Source organism: Epinephelus moara, chromosome 8 (genome assembly GCF_006386435.1).
Source record: "Epinephelus moara isolate mb chromosome 8, YSFRI_EMoa_1.0, whole genome shotgun sequence".
NCBI lineage: Eukaryota > Metazoa > Chordata > Actinopteri > Perciformes > Serranidae > Epinephelus > Epinephelus moara.
In genome coordinates this window covers 17,126,896-17,150,147 of record NC_065513.1, presented here as the reverse complement: position 1 = coordinate 17,150,147, position 23,252 = coordinate 17,126,896, and the positions used below count along the sequence as shown (strand labels likewise).

General features: G+C 42.2%; 1 protein-coding gene across 3 annotated transcripts in view; it reads right to left on the bottom strand.

Moving 5' to 3' along the window:
* Positions 1 to 23,252, bottom strand: part of rtkna (rhotekin a) — a 69,389-nt gene that overhangs the window by 45,172 nt on the left and 965 nt on the right. Inside the window, exon 1 of one of the 3 annotated variants that reach the window (XM_050051764.1) lies at positions 2,091 to 3,936. The exons of the other annotated variants lie outside the window; for them this stretch is intronic. Within the exon in view, the coding sequence (XP_049907721.1) occupies positions 2,091 to 2,186 (96 nt within the window). The 5' untranslated portion in view covers positions 2,187 to 3,936. Of the gene's footprint in view, positions 1 to 2,090; positions 3,937 to 23,252 lie in introns of those variants that run through there. 3 annotated transcript variants of the gene reach the window in all.

Sequence of the window (23,252 nt, the reverse complement as noted above, 5' to 3'; positions counted from 1 at the left end):
TTTATTTTCTTTTTAAATGACAGGCTAATCTCCGGAGATGACCGGCGCAGGAAAAGCAGCAGTAAACAATGTGCACTTATGCATATGTTATGAATGTATATATATACAGTATGTGCGTGCGTGTGGGAGGAGCAGCCTTCAGATATATGTTGCCGCAGGGAAAGACAAAAGCAGGAGAAAGCTTTACAGTGCAATAATTGCAAGTCGTGATGATCCAGCAGGACGTTTATGAAAGACCCTGGGGCGAAAAAACATCCATAGCTAGCTGAAATTACAGTTAGACTGTGGGCCGTGCAGCCCAGCCACATACAAAGAATCCCTGTCTCATAACCCACCCAGGCTGAGGAGACATGGGGGAGGGAGGGTGAGGAGAGAGTGACTGAGTGAGTGAGCAAACAAGCAAAAATATTCATGTGAGATGTTTGAAACGACTTTCTATCCAACTATCTGAAATTCTCACTGTTTATTGCAAAGTACTGCCTCTCTGTAGCCGACCCTGACCTCTGAACTCTCTGTGAAGGCGGAGAAGCGACAAGCAAGTTTTCCCACAGGGCAACATGAGGGCACATCATCTTGTTATTATGAATTCCTACACTTGCAACAGCATCCACAGGAATAAAACTGGAGCACAGACAACTACATGGCTAAACAGAAATGCTTATTATCTACATTCCACCCCTGATTCAATTTTCAGACAAAGTACCGCTTTCCAGGCTATGTCCGAGATGTCATCAAGTGTCCGCATCTAAGGAGGCTCTGTGACAGGAACTAATAAGCTGATTAGACCCGATCAACTTGGTAAAAAGACCTCGTGATAGCTGGTTTGTGACAGTGCATTTCAGGCTACAGGCGCTACAAAAGCCTCAGGAGAACCCTTCAGCACAAGTGTCTGTAAAGTTTAATGAGAGTTTCAAAGCCACACCAACAATTACGGAACCATAACGTCAACCAGAAAGAGAACAGAGCAGGGTTCACACAAGCTAAAGCTGGCAGGAGTGTGTGTGTTGTTTCATAGTTGCATATATATCTCTTCTTATGTGATAAAAAGCCAAACACCTGGCGCGCTCCGTGGCACTTGGCACAGGTAGATAAACAAAGCAACACCTCGCACAGGAAAACGATGCCAAGCCGCTCGCAGGTACAACACAGCAGTGAGTGATATCACCTCTCATACAGCCCTTGTATCACACAGCTGAAGGCTTTTTGGACTGGATTTTAGTTGACATACTGAGAAAAAAAGTCTGGTTTTTACACCTCTTAACAGCTGCAGCACAGACAGCTCATATCTTTTCAGATTATGGGGCCAGGATTTCTTTTTTTAATCCTAAAATGAAGTATATTAGAATTTTCCTTTGAAATTCCTGTACCATTTCCAATGGCCATGTGTCTCCTCTTCCTTTCAACTTTGTTCAGACTGAAATAGACACATTCTCCAGCTATTCCCTCTGAAACAGTTAAAGGAACAGATGTGCAGATATCAGCAAAAAGGGAGGTTAGATATTGCATTAATGATAAACACTTGGCATGTTGTATGGAATGACTCTTTTCTCTGTCTTTTTCAGAACACAACACAAGCACACACACACACACACACACACACATACTCCCCCAGTGGGACTTATGAGGCCCATATGTGCAGCTGTGGACTGTGTGTGAACCCCAGTTTGAAGGGGAGACACAGAGGGAGAGATGGATGGCATGCAGCGTTGTTTTCTGTTTGCTGTCAGTGTAAGATTTGCCATCTGTAACGAGGGGGAGACCACACCAGTGTCAGCCCGACTTGTTTGTCCCATAGAAAGACTCTTTAACCAGCCCCTCTGTAAACTTTACAACAGGCAGAGGCACAGCTGCAGACACAGTGATACACTATACTTAAGAAAAGGGACTTCAGTTAGTCGTGCGCCTGCTTGTATTCAGGGTGGGGTGTCAATCAGTCAAGAAAAAGAAAGTAAAACACTTTGAGACATGATCACACATACCTCTTCCACTGACACACCCCACAGCTTTGAGTAAAAAGTGAAAACAACAGCGCAAATAAGAGCAACAAAAACACGTGCTGATGATGGTCATCTGGAAATTGAAACTTTTACCTGTAAACTGAGCGCAATCTGGCGGATGTACATCATATTGAGGTCCTCCAGTATCCACAGTTTTTCCTCCATGTTTGCGAATTTATCAACTGGCATCCTTTCCACAGATATCAACAAAAATGACTTCTCCTTCAAGTTAAAGATCCGGCACAACGCGCTATCCAGCAGGTACCGGGGAGACAAAGTTCATCATGACAAGTGTTCCGTCCAGTCACTGCGTAAAACAATGCGTAAAAGTTCACCTCCTCATCCAAAACAAGCCTCCGGGAAAGCAAACGTAGGTGGAGTGGATGACAGCATCGGCTGCACTGTAGTAACCCTGACCATAAAAATTCCCCCAACCCGTTCACGGCGCGTATTCTTCTTCTTCTTCTTCTCTACTTTTCTCCGGGCAACAAAGATCCTCTCAAACACCCACAGTCAACACCCAGCGGTTGCGGGGAAAGAATGGAGCCTTTTAAAATGCAGTTCTTCTCTTTGTGTCCCTGTGTCCCGATTGTGAATGCCGTCTGTCCTCTGTGTGACAAGAGACCTCTCCACAAAAGGGCATCGCCTCTGCGGGAGTGATCGACACAACTAGTCCACTGTGTGCGCCCTGACGCACCCCAAGTCGGCGCTAAATTAACCCCTACGACGCGTCTGTGGTGATGGTAATGAACTTTAAAAAAAATAAATAAATAAACACATCAAAGATGAGGGGAAAAAGAGTGAGAGATTACTGTAGCAGCCTCTACGCCCTTTTACACAAACAAATAGCAAATACCACACCACCACACATGCATAGCGGGGTGGGGAGCTTTGTTCTTTTTCACTGGCTTGATAATAAATGGAGAAAATATAACCGTGTCAGCTGGTGCTCGTCATGAGGGGAGGCAGCAAAATGAACACCCAGAGATGTTATCTAGCACTTAAGAAAAAGTGTGATACAGTAAAACAAGGGAGATGGTGAAATTATATTACTCCATCTTTAACCTCTTGTTGAAATATTGATTCGTTTTTAAACACAAAATTTGTGCTGCCGCTGTTTAAAAATGTATTAACCGAAAGCAGAGATATTTTAGGAGGAAAATATGTGTCTTAGTGGGTCACAGGGTCACAAACATTTGGCCAGTTCAAATACATATTTCATAGCGCAGGTCCCCAGTGTCACAGATCGTTTCAATCTTTTATAGTTCAACCTTTAAAATATTAATTTAAGCCTCTCCTGGCAATTCTCACCATATCCAGCAAAAATATGGCTCCAAAAAGACGCGTCAACTTCTTATTCACTATTAGGTGAAGTTAAATGTTACATAAATGCAAGAAACTTGTTTTTAAAGGAAGAAATGCGTCCCTGCTTTGTTAAACAAACATTTAAAGTGATGCCAAAGCAAGGACAGTCTCCTTTCCCATCACTACAGCTGTTTGGTGGCAGCTTCCTCTGTTCTCCAAACAAGTGAATCTTAAAGTTTACTCCATGTGACTCCCAGTCATAAACTCTGCTGCTGGTTCCGCTACTGTCCTCTGGGAAAACAGCCAATGTGCCTTCGCTCCTCAGAACAGAAACGCCAAGCACTGCAGGAGCAAAGGGATCCAAACATTCATCCTGTTCTCCTCTCCGGCGCGTTAATCCTGGACCTGACACAGCTGTTGTGTGATGTGTGCGTGTGTATCCCTCCTCGTGGCGTGGGTGAGACCACGCCGCGCAAATCCCAACAAGCACCACTCAACAGGAAACCGGCGTCACGTTGCGCACCGCTCACAGAGGCGCATGTAATAAAACACGCACATTCTTTGGTATTAAAACATGGGAGGGGATTTTAAGAGCTCATCCTGAGGAAGAGGATCACTCCTTAGACGAAAGTTGTAGAAAGTCAAGTAACAGGATGATTGTCTTGATGCAAATCACTTGGGACGTGACTTTCAGGAGTCAGGACCACCCCTTTCCACACACACATGCCCATATGGTGCTCCATCACTCTGAAGCACGTCCTCCACACTCTTTTACACAGGCAAACAGTGAAAACAAAGGAGCTGTAAAAAGCCCTTTCACCTCAGCTGAGACTGGAGGAGAGGAGCCAGGGGTGCCAGTAGCAAGCCTGGTCATTTCCCCTAAGACAAGCCTCCACCCTAAAGAGTTTAAATCACACGGCTAATCTGTAGCAGACACCAAGGCACACACAGCAAGAGAAGAGATTTATTGTTTTTGAGGTGGAAAGAGAAATAGTTGAGGAGAATGTACAGAGGGAGGGTTATGGGTGCTCACAAAACATTCTGGGAGTGTGCGTGTACATGTGTGTGCCTTCGATTCACAATTCACTGAGTGTAGATTCATATCCAGTTGATCCCCTCTGAAAGTCGATCCAGCATGCTGCTGAACTGGAAAAATATTCACCTAACAAGAACTCAAACACCTTGAACACTACAGTGGATTGTGTGAAAACAGGCCTTTAATGACATGATAGTTTTTCCTCACAGCTGCTCTCACCTCTACATTGATACATGTGGGTGTTTTTTTGAAAAATGAATAAGCAACAGGAGCAACAATGTGTTATTCCAGAGCCACTTAATCCATTTAGTCTTTCTTTTAGTCTCTCTTTTACACCAGCGGCAGCTCCTTGAAGCAGAACATGTTGCAGGTAAATCTCCCTGCAGTAAAACACAAAGACTGACACATTGTGACAAAAGCCTAGAGGCTGAACAAAAACAGACAGAAAAACAGCTATTATCTCAATGACAGGGCACGCTGGCAGAGAGGCAGGCAGGCGGCTAGCTCAAACACTGAGCATCACTGCGTCTTGGCCTGGAGCCACAGAGGACAAGGCAAACTCAGGTATTCAGAGACACTAGATTAGCTGTTAGTGCAGAGGTCTGACAGCTTTGGGCCTGACTGGGATTTTTGCTACGTTTAATGGTGATTACCTACTGATGGGATGGTGGATTAGCAGCTTGGTCTGACTGTAGCGGGGCCAGATGTGCTAATTGGCTGCCACAAGGGAGGAGTGAAACCAATATATTACACAATCAGTTAATCCAACTCTAACGCTGAGGTTTGATCAAAACAGAGGGAGGATTAGATAAACAGAACACTGACAGGAATCTCTTGTTCCATGAAGAGATTAGAAAATTTGGGTAAAATCCTTTTGCCGAAGCACACACACACACACACACACACACACACACACTGACCCTTGCGTAACAGGTTCTGAGAGGGCTGGCCTGCTTTCAAGACAATAGCCGGTACGTTTCTTGTTTCTGAACGGATGTGAGGAGGAATATGGAAAACTTCCTGTCCGTACACCTTATCAGCAAGGGAAAACATGCTGGAGTTGGAGCTGAGGGTTACCTAGCAAAAAGCCAAAAATATATTACAGGCGTGTCTTATGTATAGTCATTGCAGTGGAGGTAAGAAAAGGTAGTCATTTTGAGGCAGATTGATATTTGAATCTTTTAAAGCATCACTTGTTGCACAGTCAGGTGGACCGCAATGAAGTGAGCATGAATCCGAAATCCTCTGCATGGAGACTTTGAACTTGTACCCTCTAGAAAGAGATGTAGACTTCCAGTGGCCAGGTCTAACAGGCTGAATAATGCCTTCATTACTCAGACTACCAAATTGTTAAATGCTCACTATGACCCAACTGATGATTAGTAGCCCATTTAACTACTGGAGGCCGATGATGATGGTTTTCTGTTGTCACTTAATCGTGCATTTTATTATGTTTTTTTGTTCCAGAGTCCGTGTGCCGACATCTTTGTCTTTGTGTTTTACCTGACTGCAGGTAAGTTAAAGTCGGAAGGAAAGGACATTGAGACAAACTGTTTACAATTGTTTAAAAAAAATTAATAAAAGATGACAGCGATGAGAAGAAGATGAAAGTGAAAGACTAAAAACACTGTCTCATTTAAAATGTAAGAAATATTCATGGATCATTTTGTTTGTCACAACTTGGCTCTCACATTTGTTGCTCATCATTTTCGATCAGCTATAACACCTTAGTCATCAAACTGCTTGCCAAGATCTACGAATGCAATAGGGCAAATCTGATAGTGCAAGAAAAACAAGTTTTCAAATGATCAAATGGTAAACAAGCCGACATTTCAGACGTACAATTGAGACCAATTTATGGGAGTTGAACCCAAGAGTGAGTGGAAATGTTTGTAGTAACATTTAGTACTGCACAACTATGCCAAACGTCAAAGTTGAACCGTGGCGTAGGTCTGCAAACTTTCACAGACAAGTTCTGTTTACAACCTGTATGATTGGCCTCAGGTTTCTTGTCCCATCTTTTTTTTTTCTTGGATAATGCGTCATTTCCAGATCTCAGCAATTAACTTGGTGAATTGACTGTAATAATTACCATTACCAATAAGAACAAAGGCAAAAGCTATGAAAATACAGCCCTGTCGCAGAAATAAAGTGTTGGCATTGAATGTTCCTGCAAATCACGGATATGTCACATTTGTATGTTTCCTATGTATCATATCAACATTTGCAAAGTGACGTAGTTCAGCATACATGTATGTGATCTGAGTTTGTCATCAGGAGGTGGAGGGGATGGTGGATGGTGTGACATCTAGGTGAGACGACTGCCAAGCTTCAAACAGCGGCAGACCACTGTTGGAGACCAGTGGTTCTCAACTGGTCCAAACACGGGGTAAAGATTTCTCTTTGGTCATTAGTTCAAGGTTCACACACTCTAATATATTCAGCATCATACTTGCATTTGGCCATGACATCGAGCTAGTTTGGGGTCTCTGTTAAGTAGCTGTTCGTTAGTCACTCACTCCATAGCAGGAAATGGTACTTCAAAGTAAAAGCTCTGTGCTGAAAATTCACCGTACTTCAGAATAAAGTGTTTTTTACAAACTTAACACATTTGCACTTGCAGTCCATTCAGAATGAACCCATGACCCACTTGGACCGTGGCCCACCAGTTGGGAACCACTGTTCTAGACTAAAGGGAAATTTCGGTTTATTTCAACCTGTCTCCTATCGTCCTAAATTTGTTTCAAGTGACTAGTGACATAAAAATAATAGTTAGCATGTTAGCCGTTAGCCTAGATACAGCCGGGGCGCATTAGTAGCGTCAGACCTGTTAAAACGTAAGTGAACGGGCAACCTTCAAGTGCAAAGTTAGTCCACTAAACAAGCTTTTTTTCCACAAGACCACCTCATATCGTTAGGATAAATGTCAGAGAACATATAGAAAACGACATGTAAACGAGTTGTCTTACCTTACAGGTGTGCTGCCATGTTTGTTTATCATCTAGCTCTGCTTTCTAAAGCGCGGCAGAAAGTGGGTACTTTTCAAAAGTGGGTACTTTTCCATGAAAGTTCAGGACATTTGCATCCCTGATTGCAGCAACTAAACATAATCTTTTCCTAACCCTAACCAAGTGGTTTTTGTGCCTAAACATAACCATTGTCAACTTCAAAACATAAAATTGAAAACTGAAATGTATCAAAATGTAAAGTTGAATACGGATCTGCTACATATGAATTGTACAAGTTTAACACACCTGTGGTTTGCAGATGCCAACATTTATTCTGGTGATTGGGATGGAAAATAAGACCCTAGTTGTGATAAATCCTAATTATCCTGTAATATCACCAGACACCATATGTGCCAGTATAAAGAGTATACCCAGTGTTCACACAGGCAGTGTACAAAAGCCAAAAAAGAGCCCTGAGAAGATCCACATGACACTCTGAAGAGTACAAAGAAAACAAACACACAGATGATTATCATACAAATGTCATCTTTATCTTCTAATCAGCACTATCTTATAGCCACAGATAGCAACGCCACCTTTTATCTTCCCAACTGTAGAGTCTGTGCTAAAGGTTAAAAGCTGTCTTTAGTCTAACTCACAGTGTGGCGGCAGAACAGGGCAGGGAAACAGGAGAGGGCCCCTGGCCAGCCGGGCCCCAAACCACAACAAAGAGCTCTGACTATCATCTAGACCCAATCTGAAAACTGAACCCCACCCACACCACGGCTCCCACTCGCCTTCTGAGACATACAGATGCAAGCCTACACTTACACACACAAATACACACCCTGACATAAACAGACATAAACAAACACTCTGGGAACCATGTGAACATCACACACACACACACACACACACACACACACACACACACACACACATAAAAGAAACTGTGGCAGAAGTGTCTTAAAATACAAGACAATCCAGGTTTGTCTGACTGATTACGGCCTGCCAAGCAAACGTCCTCCCTACTGTTTCACACAGAGGGCAAAGAAGTAAAATATGACTTATTGCAAAGCTTTCTCTCAGTACACTCTCAGACATTTGATTGCACAAGGACAGTGAGGGAATAAGAGGCATTTTTCAACAGATTTATAGCCACACACACTCTGCCAAACCACCAGGTTACAAATCTGTTCCCGTAAAACGTGCGTCACAACAGCCTCGACAGATTTGAATATCACAGGATTTCAGTTACTCGGCTGTGTTACAGCAGACACCGGGTCACATCTGTTTGACTTGATGACAGCAGCATGTGACGAGCTGTGAAACCAGACGTATCATGGAGAAATTCCCCCTGGAGGTCAGTTCTCAGTTATAGAGCATGAAAAACCTGCGCTGACAGCTACGCAGTCATAACTCAGACACAGAGACGAAGTAATGACACTGTAAATCTCAATGACGCTGTACCTTGTTATTAGGTGTATCAGTTTCAGTCTGTAATGTCTGAGTGATCTAACTTCTTCTTTAAGCTTAGATACAGGGGATGTTATCACGATGCATGTCGTAAACAACGCTCAGCTCTATACCTGTGATCAAGCTTTGAGTAATATTGCAAATGAAATGTCAGGAATGGACCCACAAATCATGTAAATGGTGTTCTTCTCCTACAGGAAATCCCATATTGAGGAAAAGGATGTATGCGTCACAGTCTGTGGATTAGCTAAGAAAAGCTGGGGGAGTAGCCTGCCTCATCACACACTGTAATAATAGAACAGGGAGTCTTTTTAGCACCTGGTTCGAGGGGCCATCTTATTTCTCAACATACTAAAGGAAAAACAGCCTCAAGCACTCAGCCATACACACACATACAGTAGAGACAGTTGTGCAGCATGTCAGGAGTAAGCAGATAAAGCAGAGCACACTGTGGCTGCTGCCCAGAATCATTGCTGACTTTCAGGAACGCTACCTCAGCCGGTCACAGGAGACTGCAGCATCCCATCACTCTGAAGGACCGGGTAGCTCAGTGAAAGAAACTTACTCGTTAGGCAATTCATCTCCATTGATTTCTACCCTCAGGAGTGCAGGCGGTGCAATATCAGAGACAGATATGTGTGGATTTAAGAGGATATGTACACGGAGGCTATTCATTTAGTAGTTAATCATGTGAATGCGTTTTCTAAAATTACTGTTAATGACAGTGAGGTGATTATAAAGAGAATATCATTTGTCAGGGAGAGGTGATAAAGAAGGCACGTCTCGTCTCTTGGGCTGCTGCAGGATCTGAAATAGAGCAATGGCTCCCTCTGCAGGGCAGAAAGAGCATCACAGCGAGATGTGCCACCATGTTAAACACAATTTAATAAACAGGGAATTTACAGTTATTTGCTAGGTATTATGAAAGGTATACTATCCAGAATTGTCCGTTACTGTTTGCAAATACTCTTGCCAGCAAAAATGATGGTAAAAGCCAACTCCAGATTCATTCTTGTTTGGGGTTTCACCTCGCTATATTTGCTTTTTTTTCTGTGCCTCTTTGATTACAGCTGCTTCCAGTCTGGCATCTGGTTGCTACGTTTTTATACAGCCCTAACCTCACCTGAATGCTGTGGGGGTACATTCCCATAAAGGTCCTGAACACAGAAAATAGAAAGAGAAAATAAGAACATACAGGCAGAGGGCAGAGTCTCTGCAGAAAAACACACTGCCACACACTTATAGTGAGTCATAAGTGATGACTGAGAAGGATTATTCTGTGTGAGAAAATCCTGCATAGAAGATCTTCAATGATAGTAACAATAATAGTAACAGCAATGACACATTAAGTTGAGGTTTGTGTCCATAATAAAGAGAACAGACTGAGTAAGAAGCTAATGAACTAGTTTTCCTGCCCAAGTTAAACCAGACATGACGAAGATCCACAGACATGACAGGCAGCTGTGAAGAGAAGCACAGACACAAAGAGAGACAGAACAAAACCATTGTTCCATATATAAAAGTCAGGTTTAAAAAAAGAAGCTAAATTCCTCACTTTTATTTGCTGTGAGGTCACTTCTGCCAGACCATAATAAATATTTTTAGTTTTTTTTCACAGTGAGACGCTGCTGTTTGTAGTTAAAGTCTGTCTGGGTAAAATCTAAAACAGAAACCACAGATGTAAACATCTGCAGAAACGATACAAGAATGTAAACATCTGCAGAGAAGACATCAGGGAAACCATATCTCAAACTGACAAGCCGAACATCTCTTAAGGTTACTGATTTCTAGTCAGCGAGGAGTGAAGCAAAAAGAACGTCTAATGAGGCATTTGACTGAACAAGGTCAATATAAGAGCGAGTCATTCCGGTTATTGATTTCATTTTTTAAATTAATTGAGATATTTTACCCTTGGTCATTTTTTTTTTTTTATGAACCCATCAACATGTGGAGTTATGCTCATGTTCAGGTTTGAATTAAATTTATAATTGAATTTATGTCTAATAAAAACGTTTATTGGTGGTATTTCAGTTGTCTTGCTTTTAAGAACACGTTTAAAATGGTAATTATCTAAAAAAAAAAACAAGAAAAAAAACCATCACCAACATCATCAGCAGCAAACATGACTTCGTCAGCTGGTTTTCTCATCTGGCTGGCTAGTCACAACTATGGGGAATCCCCCAGTGAGATCTGAGTCTGGAGTACATTTACACATACAGTACAAAGCAACATATGAATACTGTATGCTTGAGTGTGTATATTGTGCCCTATACACTGTATATTTACATGGCTGCTAATTTTGTAGTCAATTAATCCATTTTTTTCTTTGATTTTAGTTATGTAGTCTATTAAATGGTAGGAAATAGTAAAGAAAAAAGGCTCATCAGATTTGCTCTGTAATTGAATAATCATTTAAACTGTAATTAGGTTATATGTAGGTGTGATATACAGGAACGTACCACTGCAAACACTGCAACAAAGGTGCGTCAAATTTGGTTACTGTGAAATACCCGTTTAACTGTGCAGTTTGTAGTGTTGCAAGTTTTGAGAGTGTTTCCAATTCAACACATTAAATATAAATTACAGCTTTTTTAACTAATGCACCTCATTTGAAAACTGATGATTCTTCTTATGCTTCAGTCACATTTTTAAGTGCTGACTGTCACACCTCTTTTAGTGCTGACAAATGGCGCTAACTGGCATTCAAGTGATTGTTACTTCAACATTTAAGGCATTTTTTCATAAAAGTTAATTTTGTCTACCCTTTATATTTCATGGTGTGCTCGTAGAGGCATGCACAGTTTCATTTATACCTTCAGGATAGGTGATTAAAGGAACACTTCATCTACAAAATTATATTAGTAGATCAATTACTCGCCCTCGTGTTATGTTGAATTATTGAAGAAAATGTTTTTTTCTCACATGCCTCAACGGTGAACGAAGAATTCAAAAATGGCAAACATTCTTGATGAATTGAACTGGGGGCCGCTTTTAACAACAGCACAACTATATCAAAACATCCATTTACAAACTGTCACACAACTTGTGCAGTATAATCCAAATCCTGTTTATCCAACTGTGTGCTCAGTACTTCCTAAAGTCGTGCATCTGTGCTAAAAGCTAAAACAAGCGCGCATGTGTGAACTCTGCTCAATGAGTGCACGAGTTCTAATGCACACACTTGTTCAGGCGCTACTCATATACTGAAGTGTTTAAGGACCGTTTCACACCTGCCTTGTTAGGTCCTGGACTTTCAGACTTTTCAGTTTGATCTGAACCAAAATTACAGGTGTGAACCTTGGTCTGACAAAAAGAGGTTGGCTCGGTCCGGATCAAACTCAACCATGGTTCATTTCTGGTGTGAAAACATTTTTTCACACCAGATTTCTGCAAGGCTATCGTCATGTGATGAGAGTAGTGTAGTGCCTCAGTGCATCGTGTGTGTGTGTGTGTGTGTGTGTGTGTGTGTGTGTGTGTGTGTGTGTGTGTGGCTGAGCAACAGAGAGATGATGTTGGCGGCTGCACTCACACACACAGTTCAGAGCAAAGGAGACATTAACAGAAAAGTTGTCAAGTGGTAGTAAATGCACAGTGTGGGTTTCAGTTTGTCCATGAACAATGCAACATAGCAAAATGAGCTGCAGTATATGAGTTTATAAAGAGTCAACTGGAAAAACTCACAAAAACTCTGACACTTAATTATTTTACGAGAGGATGAAGAGAGGAGGAGGACGGGGGAGTGGCTCACATGGGTGACATAAGTATGTCATGTATAGTCTTTTAGTGTGCATTATTGCAATATGGAACCAAACCTAACTGGATTAAATGTATTCAATGTACTTGTACCAAAAGTGTGAACCTTGGTTTGGACATTCAGGTGTGAAAAGGCTCTTAAATAGTAGGTTTTAGCAAAAATGCATGTGTTTGTGAAGTACTTAGCATTCAGCTGGATAAATGAGACCTGGATTATACTGCTCGGGTTGTGAGAGAATGTGTAAATGGTGTAGTTTTGCTGTCATTAAACACGGTCCCCTTTAACCTTAATTCATCAAGAATGCTCACTTTTGAGGTGTGCGTGAAAAACAAGTTTTCTTTAAGAATTCAAACATAGCACAGGGTGAGTAATTGATATACAAATGGTCATTTTGAGGGTGAAGTGCTCCTTTAAGGATCCAAATCGACCTGATTGAACATCTAAACAAGCTGATCGCTTTCTTTTTCTTCAGGTAATAATGGAAACCTGGCGACAGACACGATAAAAGTAATTGCTGAGACAGCAGGAACAACACAACGATACAACAAGATCTGACACCACACCGTCTGCCACTGGGCCCAGTAAACAAACACATTAAAACACAGCCATGCTGGCAGGGACGAGTACACTATGCAGCATGCAGGGAAGGCAGACATGCATAATAGACCCATCTGCTCTCATAAAGTCAAACACCTGCTCGGCACCATCAAAACAAAGAGCAACATCATTGGTGGTTGTGCCCGTTTGCCCTTTCCCTCTTTCCTCTCTAAGATGCGGCTTTAAATTAGACTTAATGCCACGCTGAATTATTTGGCACTAAGAGTCAATACTCACATCCATCAACTAAACACCTACAGCTGGTTATTACACACAGTTCACAGAGAGCGGGCGGGTGACTTAGCCTGAACTCATCACTGCGAGATTGCACAAAATGAAAACAATAGTCCAAATCAGTGCAGGAACAGGCATGCGCAACACACCTTCCCACACACACACACACACACACACACACACACACCTCTAAACATTCCTCCGTATTGATTCCTTTCACAGCGCATTCCTCCGCATGAAAGAGGGGCCCTGACTCCATCCATTTCACAATAAAGTCAGGTAGGTATGTGATCAGGGGATAAAAAGCCTCTTTGTCCAAAAAAAGAAGAAGAAGAAGAGCCTGGAATAGAGGGAACAGTAGAAAAGATGTAGCATAGTCAGGTGACATAGACATGCCCCATATTCTTCAGCCTTAATGGCCACGTGGACTTGAAGGTTAATGACTTGTCCCTGGTGAAGTTGCAGGCTAAACTTAGAGCATACAGTGTTGTAATGGATTCATACGGAGTGCAAAGTGATTTTTTTTCACCACCTATCTGGGTTAATGTACCTTATTGTAAAGTGTTGACGATATATTTCAACTGTAGGTCAACTTTGACTCGTTTGGATTGCATGTTCATACAAAATGCAACAAAACCTAGACATATCTACATTGTAGGGTTGCAACAGTGTGAGGTTTCACAGTATGATAACCATCTTGAAAAAATATCACAATTTCATACTAATCAGTATGCAGTATTACACAATTATTATTACCATTAGTTACAATGACCCTGAAAGGAATGTTCCTGGCTGAACAAACACTTGAACCTTGAAGCCATTTTTTAAAATAGAAGTATGTGTAAAAAGTCTGACAGCAGGAAAGGAGATGCACAGGTGCGATTCTCCATCCTTTTACATTTTTTACAATACCGTAAATAAGCAAATATACACGGAAGATAACCTTCAATTTTTTATATCAGGGTTTACAGTTTTATGGTATACTGCTGCAACCCCACCGGCCATCTTTATTGTGATAACACCAGCAAGATTTACAAGGGACAATGGAAAAAATGGAAATAAAATCTATGTTTTACCAGCCCAACTATTCCAACTATTTCTTAAAAGTGTCCAGCACAGAATGGCATTTTTCCACATAGAGACAAAGCCTCTCATGTTTCTAAGCCCTGTGTGATAAGTCAAGGGGGGCTGACAACAAGTGTCCTGGACTGTAAATGAAACCACGCATTGGAATCTCTGTGTGTGTGTATTTGTGTGTGGGTGGCTGTCCTTTTTGTCAATGTTTAACAGAGCAGCACACAGTGGGGGTCTTATGTTCGCAGGGAAGAAGATACCTTTGGCATGAGGCAGTCAAGTTCTGTTTTACAGTCTGTTAGCGCAGAGCTCCACGGCTTTAGGTTAAGGTCTCTCCGGTGGGTTGCGCATCCAAAGACAAAGAGTGAAAATAGATTGAGAGATAAAGGGACATAAAACAAACAGTAATCTTCTATGGCTGTCTAGAGGTAGAGACAAAGGAGGACTTCCTCAGTGTAATCTGGATCAAGAAAGTGGGTTAGCCCTACAAGGCCAATTTTCTTGCCGGCTATATCTTGGGACCTGAGCCTCAAACAAGTGGTGTGGCCCACATATTATGGCTCTCCTGGGGAAGGGAGGCATTGAGGTTGATAGATTGGGGAGAATGAAACGGTGGAAGGACGTGAAAGCTCACAGAGGCAGTATATAGAGCTGTGGCATGTTTCTTTAATGTCAACCATTTTCATTATCTTTAATCTGGAAGAAACAAACATCGTCTTACCGTATTTACATCATTTACAACCTCATCTAGTTTCTTATATACCTCTAATTCTGGCTCACTGTCATTCATATTGTCTGAGATAGCATACTTTACTACTAGGGCTGCACCCAAATCATCCCACTGTCATATTTCTCCAGTATTACCCAGTAAAAATAGGGAGACAAGAAAGGACTCGCATGGCAACAGTTCTGAGTTACTCTCATTCAAAAGCATTATCCACTTCACTAACCAAGGTGGTAACTGAATGAGACAGGTTTGATGATGCATGGAGGAAGTTTCCCATCTGGGGGAGTGGGAAAGTATCCAGTGATTGCGCCACCTCCATCTATCTCTCCATCTGTCCGTTAACCGAGTCACTGCCAGTGACAGCCTCGCTCGGGACAGCGCACAGTGTGTGAACAAAGCCTGTCTGTGTCTGATAATATGCAATGGACCTTGCTCAAGGAGACACTGCTGCTTAGTCACTGTCTGAAGGTGTGTGTGTGAAACAGAGGCTGATGAAATGCAGTTACCATGAATGACTAATGAAGAGTTCAAAACAGCAGCTTTTTTATTCATAACAGAACAGTAAGGAGGGTTGTAGATGTGCAGCCATACATCTGTGAAGTGGATACTGACAGTATGTGTGACTCACTTCCTGTGCGAGTGTATGTGTACATACACGTCCGCTATCTATCTTTGCTCTCTCTAATAACTCCTTGTTCAGAGTCAAGTCCTGTGACACACAAGAGAATGTACTGTGTCTGTGGTTGGGTGAAGTTCACATGCAACATCAGCAACAGACCCTCAGCTGTTAGACTGCACCCTGACACCAGTTGCCACACGGACCCGCAGGCCACTAACCACATTCCACGGCCGAAACACTTACGCCTAAAAACATGTATGGCCCTCACACAGAGGCAGTCCACTCTATATTCATTTACTGTGCAGCAATGAAGACCTGAAGAGCTGAAACTTATCCCGTGTGTCAAGCATAACCTCCCAGTTACAATTCCTTCAGGGTTTTTTTTTTTACCAGGAGCTTTATCCTGCTCTCCAAATCAAACACACCAAGTGGTTAAACCTGGTAAAAACACTGAATAAAGCAGTATCATTTTACAAATCAGTATTTCTCCCAACTCTGTTCAGCTCACGATAGAGGGGCTCCTAGCCCAGCACCTGCTAATGTGCGCTCACCTTTTTCCTCTGATGATTAAAGATCAAGACTTTTAGGAGGTTTTTACAGGAGCCGAAATATTCAGAGAGGTCTCTTCCTCTCCAAAACAAGCGTAACCAGGGGTTTAAACTGATAAAAGCACTGAATAAAGCCGTTTCAGATTAAAAATCAGTTGTTTTCCAATGGTGTTTGGCTCGACGCAGAGGGGCTGCTACCTATGGTGGCCAGCGTAAAAACAGAAAAACTGGAATGGTCCTATCTTGAGCCAGTTTTGGTTTGTCCAATCTGAGCTACTGTAGAAACATGGAGGTGCACATGCAGACTCCATGCTCCCTGCGTAGATATAAATGGCTCATTCTAAGGTAACAAAAACACAACAGTTCTTATTTTCAGGTGATTATAAACTACAGGAAAAATTTCTGCCAATATATCCCCCCAAATCCTGCACACTGGACCTTTAAGTTAAGATAAGTTAGGAGGTCTTAGATAGGATAGGGCACCGCCATGAGTTTAGGAATTGCTTCTGTAATGGGAAGACAGGAATTTTCCTGTCTTTAAAACTGAAGTTAAGACAGGTCAAGCAGTTTGGAAATCTATCTTTTCTGTCTTTAATGAGGCCCCTGGAATTAAGTAGCTGAATGGCATCTGTAACAAAGCAGCAAATAAGTTGTCCAGCATGTCCGGTCAGTGGGACTTAGATAAGATAAGGCTGTGAAGGAAAGTGCTGTCCTTGAAGGCCCAGTGCAGGAGGACATCCGCTAACTATGAGACTAATGCTGTGTGTGGGTGGATGAAATAGGAAAGAACAGAGACCGTCAGAGCTTTTGAGGCCCCACAACAAGTGAGCAAACCTACAGTATATGACGTTCGTCAGCTGTTGTTCAGATAGCCCACGGTGAAAATTAACAAATTAAAGACCGAAAGAGATTATCACTGCCTCACAGCAAGGGCATTACGTGAATTACATTTGATGTATGAAATTTCTCTACAAACAATAGGCCTATTGTGTTAAATAATAAACTGCAGCATAACCTTGCCTAGTTGCATAAAAAGATAAAGAGTGTGTGTGTGTGTGTGTGTGTGAATTCATTCAATAGTGAGAGAAGTTAGAATCTTTATTAAATATTTGAACAATAAGGCTTTGTTCTCTCTTTCACCAAACTTATTAGGCAAACAGTCCAGTCATTACCATGGGAACAATAGCAGGACATTGGCTGAATTTTGAAGTTTACTCACGGCTTGAAGAAACTGAGATTAAACAATTTTTCATTTGTGCTAGCACTCAAAGGCAGGAGTGGGAACAGTGCTCCACAATGATGTAAACACAAAGCCGGTGTAATAAAAAAAAGTTAAACATTTGCTAGTTAAAATATCCCTCAGCATACCAAGAAAGCCTCCAAGCAGAAAGCTCCAGTGGTCGAGCTTTGTTTGAGAGGAAGGGTCTTGGATGGGGTAAACTTTTCCCTGGCATCTCTCCTGCACCCCTGCAGTGTTCAACTCGCCAAAAAGCCCTGAGGCAGCAGACGCACACTTTAAAGTTCATACAGATTTAAGCACTACTGGGTAGTCCCACACTAATTTGGAAGATTGGGCTACAAATCTTATATCATAACTCTCTCACTGAACTCTTACACGCCAGTCTTGCACTGAAATCTGTTAAAATGGATCCACTCTTAAGAACCTCCAGGCCTCTGAGCCCCCTTCCCTGGCATTTCAAGCCCCAGCACAGGGTTTGGTTTTGGGCTGCAGTGCAGTGATGCCTCATTGTTCTCTGAGAGAGGGAGACTCGGAGGAAGTTTTGGCATTCCTTGAAAGCGACTCTTCTCTCAATGGGTTCATGGTCTGAGGTGCTTCCTCTTGCTGGCAAAAGTGTCGTCCTGGCAACATCTATATGACCTCTCTCCCTCGGTGTATGCGGGGAGGCAAACATATGCTTACATAAACAGGCTTAGTTCATCACAGCTTTCTGCCAGGCCACATTAAACACTTACAGAAGCCACACTGAGAAGCTGCTGAACATGAGGCTGCCTACAGTGCAAGGCCTGCCTCTGTGAACTATAAACCATACATCCGAGCATCTGGAGAAGACATATCAGTTAGAAAATATCTCTGACTTGGGAGAAATAACACCAGGACATATCAGTTTTCACTGATAAAAGCAAAAATATTCCCCGTACTGGAAATATCAGAATATGGAGAAACACTTGTCCAGCTGGACCGAGTTCTGATAAGAGCTTCGTCTTTTGTATGACTTTGCATAAAAAACACTGCATCACTGTGCCCAAATTTGAAGAAAGGAGTTACCGCACTACTGGTGTGACCAACACATTCTTCTCAGGGTGGGTGACTATATGCTGAGCAAAGGGGAACACCCATAGTATCCAAAATTTCACTAAAGCCACTAGTATGTTGAGTTTGGATACTTACTGGTGAGAATGTGTGGATCTACAGGGTGGAGAAGGGCAGAGCACCAAAACCAACCAAACCGCAGCCCAAAGCTGTTAAAGCTCTTACTCAACACAAATGGGCAGACTCCCAGACCTTGCCATACGTGCCTGCAAGCTGGGAGAGAGTGTGGGTGGATGGGTGTGTCATTGCACACGCATGAAACCACTTCCTGGCCCTGCATAGCTGGTGGTAGCCACAGTGGTGTGGAGTAGTGGGGACCATCCTTGAGTTAAACATAAGTCAGAACATTGAAATACAGGACATTCCATCCCCACCTCCATGATAATAACTGCGCTAGCCCAGGCTCCCACTGCATGCCTGGGTGGCTTCAGCTGAAACAGCAGAGCCGATGAGGGCCAAGACAGAGCAGAGTGCGGAGACACACTGGAGGCCTTGTGGATCAGAGAGGAGGGATGCAGAAAGCAGATGTCCTCTCTGATCCCACTGAGAGGGGCAGGCAGAGGATCGACAAGACGGCTGCAGAATGGATTTCTGGACATATGCTCCATGAGCATGCAATCTTTTGCTCGGTTTCTCATTCTCCTTCCACTCTCTGACCATATTGCCCTGTCAATTTGTGATGCGCACACAGCAGAGTGATTCAGCACAGGACCTCAGTGGATGCAGAGTCGGAACACAGCGAGTCAGACTGTCAGGACTTCTCTTGACAATGGAGACCCTTGAATTATATTCACATGGAAACAATAACTAGTCAAGGATATAATAAGCATAAACGGCAAATTAGATGTCTGGCAGCCATTTCAACGTTTTAATCTTTTATTTACATAACTGATTGCCGTAATTAGGCACATAAATCCACAGAAATCTGAAGAAATCTGGTTCTCTCTGGATTAATAATAGCAGTCATTTAGTCTAACAAAATAATGCTCTTGGCTTCATTTGCCTCCAGCTTCTAGGCAGATTAACACACACACACTTACACACTTTTTTTCTTTTTTTACCATTTTACTCCAGTCAAAACGCTACAAGAGACCCTTTAACAACAACCGTATTTAATGCTAAATTCTGAAGCTAATTAAATATACATAGCTCTCTGTTGTGACTATGGCCTAATGTAAGATTTAGTCGCTAACCAGTGTCTTTTCTCTGCCAAATATACTTTTTTTTTTGCCCCACTATATACAAATGGCTTTTTAAAACACAGTTGGCACTGCTCACTTTGGGCTCAGTCCAACAAAAGAGACCTTCTCTGTCTGCTGTTTGAAAATTGTGTGTTTCATTCTCTGATAACATGTCATTGACCGACAGAATTTCCAGACAAACCACCTTCACATACACACATTTACATAAGAAGCTCAAATGTTGGCACAAATGAACACGCACACACACACACACGCACACACACACACACACACACACACACACACACACAAACATGATATCCCCTGGCGCTGTGAAAATGGGGTGCTTTCACACCGAGGTAGCCTGCTTCATTGAAATGCCACAGACTGGTTCCACAGTGGTACTGAGAGAGCCCTAACACACAGGGCCGGAGGAAAGTCTCAGTCTCTGAAAGAGGATCATTAGCATTGGCAACAAAGGCAGAGACACAAATTAATCTTGTATGAGAACCAGCAGAGAGCAGATTACACAGTTAAGGAAGCAATGATTGTTGTTGTGAAAAGAAGGGAAGTCTTTACCCTGATAAATAACTAATGCAGAGACTAAACAGAAGAAAGTAATATGAGGTAGGGGTGGAATATCTATGAAGATTAATGTAAAGGTCTGGTATACGCCTCGTCAGTCTCCTTTTTATCGCTTCTAATTTCATTTTTCCCCCAAAAAGAAAAGTCCTCAGTCAACCTCACTGGCCAAATAAATACAAATATTATATAAGATAGGTCGTGATTGCCTCCACTGCCCTAAAAAGACCATGTGCTTATCTCTCTTATCACAATGCCTCTGAGGAAAATTGCTTACACTGTTTACAAGCTCCGAAGACAATCATCCAGTCATACCATCTGAAAATAAACCCCAAAACACATGAGATCATTTAATCTTGTCTGAGATACTGATCAGCAGGGAAACTCAACTTGCTTTGCCCAGGGGCCACTGTTGCAAGTGACAGGGGGCCTGGGGCCAGTTAATAAACTAATATTATCATTATATATTATATAATGAATGAATTGTTAAACCTATACACATTTGCTGTCTTAACTGATCTTTGCCAAGAGCTGCAGCAGCCCCACACAGATCAGGTGTACACAGGGGCATCTCTAGGGTTGAATCCAAATTTCCACCCTCTGGACTTGTGAACTAAACCCTTGGAGACTTTAGTTGTAAGTACCGTGATGTGTTCACTGTCATCATGTAAAGTCTACGGGAGTAGAGACTTCTAGACACTGATAGACAGGCTTTAAGTGTCTTTCACTCGTTGCTATGGAAACATTCAAGCGACAAGTATGTACACAGTGATCAGTGCTGTCACATTCCTCACGCAAGTTGATGAATAGTGTCTGTTCATCTGTCCCAGCAGATAACAAATATATAAATCCCATGTATAGGCTTTCTTGTGACTGAACTAAATAATTTTCATACGTTTTTATATAGCATATAGGCTACACATATTCAAATACACTTATGTTTGTAAATAAGGGCCGGACTATGACTAAAAAATAAAATCAAATTGAATAGTGCTTATTGGATGACCTTTTATTGTTATTCTGTCAGTTTTCTTAGCCTATTTGCATTACACTGCACAGCTTTTAGCCTATAGGGTAGGCTACAATAATAAAATGCATTTTCATTGTGCTAACCTTATAGCCTATACGTATACATATCTCTGTGTCATTATGTGGTTGAATAATACCTCTGGTCCTACATGATACAAGTAACGTTTTAATGCAATAATTGCTTTACACATTTATGAAAAAAAACCCACAATGTTACGTCCATATTGCAATGATTTGTGGGTAATTAAATCAGTGAAGTCTGCACCCCAAGCAGAGTCTCTGGAAGTCTGCGGAAAGTTCACTTGAGGTCCCTCGTGGACTGAACAACTTGTGGATTTGGACACACCTCAACACTCCAAAACTTCCTGGGAATGCTCCTGCAAAGTCCGTGACTCTGCAAGTGCAGTGAAGTCCTGACATTTGGATTCAACCCAGGATTTGAGGGCAGTTGAGGCTCAGCGGAGAATCTCCATTGGGGGTCCAGAGGGTCCTCCCCTGGCATTTTTTATTTGCTAAAAAAAAGCTGTATTTCGATGTTTTTACGCACTCTGCCACCTTTTTAACATTCCAAGTAAAAACAAGCAGTGCGACTCAATACATTTTCAATGAGAGTTAGAAATTGTCACCTGGCCCCCTGGCAGCCTATTGCTGGCCAAATATGGCCCGTGCACCATAAGTTGAGTATCACTGCTGTACAGACTTCAATACAATAACACTACTGCACCTCCAGGAGGTGTTATGTATTGTTGGCCTGTATGAACTTGTGCATCAGATATGAACTCACGCTGCTCAGACACCAGATCAGGGCAATTCTGACTACAAATCAATGTGAGTGTGCCTGACTCTCCGGGGGTTAGTGGTGTTTTCCTGTGACAAGAATTATAAACAACTAGTACACATAAGTTGACAATGTGTATGCCTGCACACACACATAGGCAGGGTGAAAACGCAAGAGAGATTTAAAGAGCGAAGGAGGGAGACAGAATCAATACTCTATCTTTTCCATTTGCTATATCGCACCATTAACATTCCTTAAATATCCTCTTACAATTGAATCCACCACCTCTTCTCTCTCTGATACTCTTTTCCCCCACACACACATCCCTCTTTTTTCTGTCTAGTAACCCCATAACAATCCTCGGACCTTCCACAACTCTGTGCGGCTGAAATGTGGGTTTAATTTTACACCTAAAACTGGATGTTTCTGACTGAATAACCAAATACCAGCACTCTCAAGTGAAACCAAAGTAATATGCAAATTGTCATGGCTCACAGGCAAGTGTGTGTGTGTTTGAGAGAGAGGGAGAGGAAGAGAATGGAGATAGACAGAGGGAGGACTTTCCATCAAAACAGTATTAAAGTGGCCCGTGAGTAAAAATAATTAGAGGTTGGATTGGAAGCCGCTTCAGAGCCTGTCTGCTCTGCCGACAAACGGTGGCTAATATGAAGCAGATGTTGACATGGGAGCTTTGCAGGGAGAGGAAGAGGAAAACATGCATGAAGAAGAGTACCAGCTCTAATCCAGTGATAAACAGCTGAGAGGGATACACAGCTCTGACCTAGTTCTCAACTTTTGGATGCAGGCTTTTTTTTCTTACTGTTCCCTTGAGGGTGACTGTCCACATGCTGCAGCCAAAACTAAAGCAGTTAAAAGACACACAAGTGAGCCAACACAAGAGTTTGGAAATGTTGCAGTGTTGCTCAAAGAAAGTGTGTGAGCACAGTTGATCAAGATGAGTACCAAGGGAAGCGGGAATCTCCGGAGAACAAAATTACACAAGTATAATGCATTTTTTTTAAAATAAAAATAAGC